General features: G+C 35.3%; 1 protein-coding gene across 1 annotated transcript in view; it reads right to left on the reverse strand.

Annotated features, from left to right (window-relative positions):
• LOC107667119 (signal-induced proliferation-associated 1-like protein 2) overlaps positions 1-9,481 on the reverse strand; it is a 156,300-nt gene that overhangs the window by 65,835 nt on the left and 80,984 nt on the right. The window contains exons 6-10 of the mRNA XM_016458708.1: positions 9,124-9,227; positions 6,703-6,860; positions 4,371-4,981; positions 2,476-2,605; positions 958-1,111 (exon numbers count right to left, since the gene is read on the reverse strand). Coding sequence (XP_016314194.1) covers positions 958-1,111; positions 2,476-2,605; positions 4,371-4,981; positions 6,703-6,860; positions 9,124-9,227 — 1,157 coding nt within the window. The remainder of the gene's footprint in view (positions 1-957; positions 1,112-2,475; positions 2,606-4,370; positions 4,982-6,702; positions 6,861-9,123; positions 9,228-9,481) is intronic.

A 9,481-nucleotide genomic window follows, 5' to 3' on the forward strand; every position in this document is an offset into this window, starting at 1 on the left:
GCTAGGTTTGTCAGTATGAATATTCTATGGAAAAAAGCCGCTAAAGCCGCTATGAAAAAAGCCGCTAAAACGGTCTGAAAGTTGCTAAATCTAGTGCTAAAGTCGCGCTCGTGTGTGTGAGACGCGGGAGCTGATGGCAGGGGGCGGTGGATATTTGTGGAGGTCAATGTGGATATTGTGGATGAGTTCTTCTGTGTCATCACGTTCTATTAGTTCTACAGCTTCAGTTTCAGAACTTTCACGCTTAGTAACACATACAGCTGTTCCCTCACCACAGTGCAACAGTGAAAAGGGACCCCTTTCAAACAGTGTCGCGTTCCGAACGTTGTTTAAGCGACATACACCGGTATTGCGGTATTTTAAAAATTCATATCATAACAAAAATAAACACCGGTATTCGGTATGAACCGGTATACCGCCCAGCACTATTTACAAGTATTTTTCATCGTTAGTTCATGTTTAATATTGTTAACATATGGAACCATATTGTAAAGTATTACTGTATTATCTAATCAGCCTAGAAAAGTGAAAAAAACACTTTTCTGACATTCAGACTTTCACATTTTTCTATTTATATATGTGGATTTAATTATTAAATAGCATTAAAGGTAAAAAACATGCTTTCATATGCACTATTCACAGAGCTACTCGGCATAACAACGTCTAAAATAGACATAAACAACACAATGTCTTCTTGTGATGAAAACTCTGACTCAAGGTCAGTTCACACAGTGAACTCTTTAACATGCAAGAGAAAGCGGTTTCGCTACAGTTTAATGATGGAGGACTGCCATGAATCTGCCAAATCTACATGCAAACAGAAGTAAAGCGAGAAAACCTGCTCAACGATACTAGGACATGGACAGTACTGTGGGCTCTTTGAAACTTTTGGCAGCACTCGAGGCTAAAAGCAGCAGCTCATAGTGAGTCTGCAGATGTGAGGCATCCCGGTCTCACTGCCAGGACTTGAGGTGCACCGCAGATGGCCAAACGGGACGGCAGAGGCCCAGATGGGCCGTACAGCAGACCTGTGCCTTCTGACAGCTTCTGGGCCGAACCACAGCATCTCATCCAGAACAGACGAGCACATGCAGCAGATCCCAGCAGCCCTCTGGAAAAACACATCCTGCTGAAGGTGCTCTAAGAGTTTTTTTGCCATGCAATGTGGTTTGGACGCAAAACATTCTTCAAAATGTTCCAGTGAAAAAAGTACGTCAAACAGGTTTGGAACGACATGAGGATGACTAACATTTTTTTTTTTAAATCAATGGCTCAAGAAGGCTGCATTTATTTGATTTAAAATACAGAAAAAGTAATATTGTGAAATATTATTACAATTTAAAATAACTGTTTTCTATGTGAATATATTATAAAGTGTAATTTATTCCTGATTTTCAGCATCATTACTCCAGTCTTCAGTGTCACATGATCCTTCAGAAATCATTCTAATATGCTGATTTGCTGCTCAGGAAACATTTCTGATTATTGTCAATGTTGAAAACAGCTTAATAATTTTGTATAATCACATTTTTTTTCAGGACTCTTTGATGAATAGAAAGTTTAAAAGAACAGCATTAATTTGAAAATAGTGCTGTCAAACGATTAATCGTGAGTAATCGCATCCAAAGAAATAAAAGTTTTCGTTTACATATATATATATGTGTGTGTACTTAGTATATTTATTATGTTTATATAAACACACACATGCATGTATATATTTAAGAAAAATATTTTTTGTTTATATTAATTATTAAAAAATAATAAAACTATTATTATTATTATTATTACTTTAGTCACTTTTGATTAATTTAATGCATCCTTGCTGAATAAAAAGTATTAATTTCTTTTTAAAAAAATTACTGACCCCAAACTTTTGGAATGGTAATGTACTACTGTTATAATATTACTAGTGCATCAGTAATATTGCAATGACATTTTACAAAATTGCTGTTTTACTGTATTTTTGGTCAAATTAATGCAGCCTTGGTGAACATAAGAGACTTCTTTCAAAAACTCTGAAAAGTCATCCAAACGTTTGACTGCTAATGTATATTTTTCCATTTTGGAATTATTATAATTTGTCGTATGTTGAATTATTATTATATATATATATAGAGAGAGAGAGATGCTGCAGACTGTGTCACACTCATTGTCGTGTCTGTAGAAATTTGCTCAAAGTCCAGTGTGACCGCGGTGCAAGTCCAGTAAATAATGTTGAAATCACTTCCAGCACCTTTAACTGCTAACTGGCAGCGCTTGAGTTATAGTAAAGCAGACAGTGGAAGTCAAATAAGAGGGCATAATTAGCATAAGCAGCGAAACGCTCCTATCACGTCCTTGATATTCATTGGCTCATTCTGTATGCAAATGTATCCCGTCCTCCAGGAGCTGGATGCTCTACAGGTACAGGATGTCAGATCAGATCTCACACACACACACACACGGTCGCAGCGCTGCGTTTGGCTCGTCTGTTACAGCACGGGATGCATGCGGCTCTGAGAAACAAGGACACCCTCATCCGCGCTGACCTGCGGCGCTGTGACTTTAAAGGTGTGCGGCGGGTTTCGCTCTACACTCACAGACAGAGACGCTTCATTTAATGAGCCTGACCATGATGTTCACAAAACAGCACAAGCTCGGTTTTAACACCCAACAAATCCACAAATTCCAGCACTGACGATGTTAATGGTAAATCAAATATTTATTACCATTTTATAATTTATTGTTATTAATCACTTAAACTTATCAGTCAGGGTTGGGCAAAATTATGAATTAATAAAACATATATAAGCCTTTGAATTCATGAATTTTAATTGAACTGGTCACATCCACAGTATGTTGAATTTGACTGAATTTGAATGGGGAAAAAATTATTTACTTTATTGTAATTTAAAGAAATTCACATAGCCACTGAATTTCATTAATTCAATTTCTGCTGTACAACATCAATAATTACTAAATTAATTATGTCCATTTATGTCCTGAGTGTGATTACTGATTAGACATATTTCTTTCTAAATAAATTCAGGATATTAATTTTATATTTATATTATTTATATTTATTTATACCATTACATCAATAGACACTAAACAAAAATATTTGCCTGCGTGAGGATTGTCAATTTATGTTAATGACTTATATAATTATAAAATGCAGAAAATCAAGTTGTAATTCTAACTGAAAGCAACACTCACACTGTTTTTTCATGTTTAATAGACCAATTTGGAGTAGATGTCACAGTTACGTCACTTGCAGCTGCGCACGCATTGTGGTGGCAGAAAAACACTGGGAACATGTGGAGGGAAACGGGTAAAATCCATGGAATAAGAGAAAAAATTGATTGTTGTGCATTTGGATGTCAGAATCGGAATGCAAATAATTTTTATATAACACTGTAGTCAAAGACGCCATTTGAAGCTAAACGCAGACGAACAATAGGTCTATATAATGTTCATATAGGGGACATATTGTATTAGCCCTACAGTTGAAATACATGAATTAAATACTATTTAAACCTATAACATTTTACATAACATTTACCTATTTTATCTCACAATTCTGACTTTTTTTCTTGCTAATGCAAGTTTATATCTCCTAGTTCGGACTTTATAACTTTATTCAACTCAACAATTGCGAGTTTGTCAATTCTGAGGAAAAAAAGGCAGAAGTGTGGGATTATAAACTAAAAAGAAAGAATGACGAGTTGATTTTTCTTACCAGAATTGTGAAATATAATCTCGGAATTGCAAGAAAAAAGTCAGAATTTTGAAATATAAACTCAAAATTTAATTTTGTATTATTTTATTCCATGGCTTGAATAGACTGCTACGTTAAAACTGCCATTTTCTGCCACCAGATAGGCTCCGTCCACAAAAACGTCATCACTGTTTGCAAACACTGAAATTGGTCTATACTGTAAAGCTGCTTGCTTTAAATCAATCTACTGTATAAAGCGCTATATAAATAAACATGACGTGACTGGAGTGCTGAATTGCAGAGCTGGTGCAAACTTATCCACACCGCTGTAATCAGATGCTTTCTTAACTGCTGTTTTCTCACCGCTCTCATTTTTGTTGTGTGTTTATTTCGTTATTGAGAGGAAAGCGCGCAGCACATATTTACATATTCATCTAAATGCCGCTCTCAGCAGCGTCTGGTTCGGCTGCAGTGACACTCCAACTCTCATAAGCGTTGTGTGTGTCGTCTTCTATTGTATTTGCATAAAGGAGAGCTGAATTACAGTCTTGCGCTACAGCGCCACACTGGTCAAACTGCATTACTGCAGGCCCTTACATTTGACAACAAAAATAACAAAATGCCTGGATTTTGTTCACGAAATTTCGCCAAGCAGTGGTAAATGTGACCACACCACAGAAATTGTTAGAAAACAGCACTGCTCTTACCTCAAGTCTTTGTACGATCTCTCTAATGTCCTCTCCACAGTTGTCGTGCGCGGAAAGCATCACGCACTCGCCGCGTTCGTAGAAGATCTTGATGCTCATGATGCCAGACGACCAGCCGATGACGTCCCGACAGGAGCAGTTAAAAATCACGTTCTTGGACTCCACCTCGATCAGCACGATGAACTCGTTGGAAATCCCCAGCAGGCACTCCACGTCCGCCGACTGGCCGAAATCCCGCGCCACCATGCTCCACGTGACGGCGCCCACGCTGTGGAGATGAGCGTCCTTCCGCGGCTTCACCCGCTCCTTCTTCTTGGCCCCTAGCGTGATGAAGCTGAATTTGACCGCAGAGTCCATCGTCGTCGTGCTCACGCAGTTCTCCGCGAGGTCCTTCAGGTACTCCTGCCGCGTGCGGGTCGCCATGGCGCGAAACTTCTCCGATTTGTGCGCCGCGTTTTCCCCGTTGATCACCTTGGCCAGCAGGAAGTCCCTGAAGACGGCTGACTTGGGAAAGGTCACGCCTTTAGGAACGGGAGGACCGAACGGAGGCACGTCTTTCGATCTGGATACCGCAACACTGCAAGGGCCACAACGAGGGATTGAATGACCAGTTTAACTAATGCAAAACAATACGAGATGCACTTCACAGATCTGAAAACATTTTAAAAAATATTCTAATTCCGTGAAACAAAAAAAAAAAAAGAGAAATTTTGAAGAAAGTTCATGCAGATCTTTCACAAAGAAAGCAGCAGTGAACATGAACTGGCAAACTCCAAAAATAACAAAACAAGCATCATAAAAGTAGTCCATATGATAGATTCTCCAATAGAGTTTCATGATAAACAGACTGAAATATAAGTCTTTATTCACTGGAAACACAAGTGAAACAATATTCAAACTTTCAGACTTTTATGCTGCACGTTCAGTCACGAAAAGCAACAGCATTTGCTGTCACCAATGAGACAGAAGAGCTACAACAGGGCCAGTGTTATTATAATATTATTTGTATACTATTATAGTATTTATTAAGCATTTCTTTATATATTTAGCTTTATTTTTATATTATTATTTTTATAATATTATATATATATATTTTTTTTTTTAATTTTATATGCTTTTATAATTTTTATAATTTATATTTTTTAGCTTATTTATTTTACTAGCTCATTTATTTTTGCTTCAGTTTTCGTCAATTTAGGCAACATTTATAATTTTTTTTGCAACATTCCTAATTTTTTTTCCTAAGCTTTTTTTTTTCAGTTGTAGTTTTTCATCTAATATTTTCATTTTATTTCAGCTTTTGTAATTTAGTTGTGCTTTTGTCATTTTTATTAGTTTTTATTTGTATTATATATTGTAAATAATTTTATTCCTATATTCTAGTTTTATTATTCAACTTTTAAATTTCTTACCATTTTTATTTTAATGTAGCTGAGTGGTCATAAAAAGCAGTTCCCTGCATGTATGTGAAAAATAAAAAATTAAATTTGATCCGATTAATTTTCAGTATTTCAGCTTAAACTTATTTCAGTTGCCAAGACGGGGGTTACAAGGTAATTTTTTTCATTATTTATTTATTTATTTATTTTATTTTACATTCTGTTTTATTTTTCAGCTTTATTTCAATGACCAAAAATAATAATTTTTCATTGTTTTAGTTAACAATAACAACATGAGACGTGGAGAGAAGATTATCAGTGAATACTGACTTAAAATTAGCTTTGTTCCTAACATAAAGCTACAGTATGACTTCAGAAGACGTATAATATATAGAGTAGGAGTCATATAGACTACATTTGTATGGGGAAGTCGTGGCCTAATGGTTAGAGAGTCAGACTCATAACCCAAAGATTGCGGGTTCGAGTCCTCACTTTACTTTCATGCGTTTTTGTCCATTTCTGGGCTTTTCAGCCACTGGTTACTGTAGGTTTCATTACATGGAAAAGAGCTGCACAAACCAGATTTCTCCATTTGAGTTCCACGGTTATTTGGAACGACATGAGGATGAGTAAATTATGACATAATTTAGTCTTTAATTGCAATAATTAAACGTCCCAAACAGCCTTTGGCACTGCTTTTAAACAGAAGATCAAAAACTACAGGCGATTTACAATTACAGGCAAGCCAAGCATTGACACAAGATCGATTCCTGTAAGTTCTCCAGCATTTAAGCTTCATTAATATTTTTCTCTTCACAGTAACAGACATCAAAGGTAAATGAAATCACTTCATTTCTCTTAACAGCTATCATAGCGATCATAATTTACAGTGTAAATCAAAGGCATCTGGTTCACTTGCCTGTAGCAGACGTTCTCAGTGCACGGATTGTGAACTTTAACGATGACGAACACATGCTGGAAATGGGAGCGGATGTTTTTGGGTGTGAAGGGCAAGGCACCGGGCTCCTGAAACACGATGGTGACGATGTCATTTCCTATGTGTCTCTTTCTGAGCAACTGGTGAGACGAGAAAGAACAGAGGTGAATGGACTCGGTGTGTGCCGTTTATTCAAAGGACAGGTCAAACAGCAGCTTTTGCATCATTAGCAAGAACAGGAACAGGAAGTGAGGTGACACTGTGTAGTAACAAATCCACCAGCTTCAAAGTGCCCTGAAAAAAGGTGACATAACAATCCATTTCACTTTCGGCTAATATGTACTAAATGAAACTCTGATGACCGAAAAATAACCGAAAATGACATTTTCAATTCTCTTTTGTAACCAGGGCCCAAAATTAACAGAGTGGAACATAATAATAATAATAATAATAATTTTATGTTGCTAAAAATAGTGAAAAATAAATGAACAACTATAATAATAACTCTAATAATAATAATAATAATAATAATAATTTTATGTTGTTAAAAATTATTTATTTTAGGTTGTTAGAAATAGTGAAAAAATAATTAAAAACTCTACTACTACTACTAATAGCTACAATTCTGAAAATAAATTAAATGTATTATTATTATTATTATATTAATAACAACAACAATAATTTTATGTTGCTAAAATAGTGGGAAAAAAAACTCTAATAATAATAATAACAACAAAAATAATTTTATGTTCCTAAAAATAGCGCAAAATTAACACTTGCCAAGCGCAAAATGAGAGTAAAATAAATAAATAAAAAGCTATAATACTAATACTAACACTACTTCTACTACTACTAACAATGATAATAATTTTGTGTTGCTAAAAATATGTTTGTCCTCCAAATCAAAAGCCAAAAAAAAAAAAAATTTTCACAGCAAAAAGAAACAGATTAAACATATAAGAGCTATTAATACATAAAAAACCTAAAATAATCGTCAGCAATGTGCCATCTGGCATAATCTTGGCACAATAAATGGCACAAAAGACTCATGCAGACGCTGTGAAAGACTACTTAAAATCTCTTAAGCTCATCCATAAGTACAATATCAGAATCTGGAGAGATTTTTAGCACAGTCAGCCCTTCATATCTCAAAGATATTTGATAAAGCAACGGAGTGAGGAACTCATAATATTCAATTAACCCCGAGCCTGCCTTCCTGTGAGTGGCCAAGGGTGACAAACAGGATTATGGGTGGATGAGAAGATGAGAGGCTGAACTGTGCCCGAGTCTTCTGGAAGCTTACGGACAGGGATTTATTCACTAATCCTGCGCATTCGAATAGAATTGAAGTTGGAGAAGAAAAAGACAGAAAATCCTCTAATCCTGCCAATCGACTGTCAAGAGATGTAAGTGACAGCGACACGGCTCCAGTCAAGACACACGCAGCTGAAGTTAATGCATTTGATAGACTATAAACATATTATGCTATATAAAACATATCAAATATATTTAATGCCATTACTTTTAATGCTGTTAATGCATTTACCAAATTTGACTTAATTACAGTTTCAAATTAAATCCAGACTTTTAACAAAAGTGAAGTCTGCAGTCTTTGAGTGTCAAAATTCTATTGAATTATTATTATTTTTTTACATATTATTTTGTTTTCTTCACCAAAAAGAAGTAAATGCTTTAAAATGCACATGCACACGATTTAAAAACAAAACAAAACAAAATAAAAAAAGAAAATAAACAAATAATGGAGACAAAACAGGAAATAATTAAAAAGAAACTATATGCAGAATACAGTATATGCTGGAAATAATTATAAACCGTTCAAACCTTAAAAAGTCAAACATATTATCCGGGGGGGGGGGGGGATGCTAATATATAGTTCAGAATATATAGTAAGAAATAATTATAAATTATAATTGGGGGGACTGAGGGGGGAAAAAATCTAACATATTGTTAAAAAGAGGGAAGAAATAATAATTAAAAATACTTCCATATTCATATTTACTTTCACATACTTAGATTAATAAATATATATTTTAATTTATAAATACATAATCAGATTTAATATATATTGGGAAGTGCTACATCAACTACCGCATATTAATATCAAAACCTGATGATCATGTTCTTCAGCATGATTTGAGAACGTACCAAAGAGCATGGGGCTTATAACTAACTAACTAAATAAATAAATAATGGCTGTGGGCCAAAAGTGACTGCCAGACAATGGTAGTATCTGATAAAGAGGACATATCATGGTTAATACCATGTACAGTCATTATTACACAAGAAATCCCATCAGGCTGATCAGAAGGCCGAATGTGAAGTCATTAGCCAATCACAACAGAGCTGATTAGCATAAGGAGTGTAAGTGTAGTTGAGCCGCACCTGCTGTCTGTTGTTGGGAGTGTAGGGCAGGAGTGTGGACACGTGGAACATCAGCTCATAGTCTTTATAGGTGGTGTAGAGCGAGTGAGAGCCGGTGGAGTCCGCTGGAACAACAGCAGAGCCAGTCAATACACCCAAAACACATCCTGTGCTACAGAAAGAGCTTTTCTGGATTGTTCTCTGCTGATCCAGTCCATTTCTACTCGCCCTGACAATTTCAGCATCTAGTATTTGTAGTATTTAGTGTGATTTTAGGATCATTGAGATACTACTACAGTTTTTATTAATATTTGAATCAGTAATTTTGCAGGTTTTTTTGTCATTCGTACTTTTGTTTATATATATATATATATATAAA

The sequence above is a fragment of the Sinocyclocheilus anshuiensis genome, unplaced genomic scaffold (assembly GCF_001515605.1).
Source record: "Sinocyclocheilus anshuiensis isolate Anshui unplaced genomic scaffold, SAMN03320099.WGS_v1.1 scaffold665, whole genome shotgun sequence".
NCBI classification, from domain to species: Eukaryota; Metazoa; Chordata; class Actinopteri; order Cypriniformes; family Cyprinidae; genus Sinocyclocheilus; species Sinocyclocheilus anshuiensis.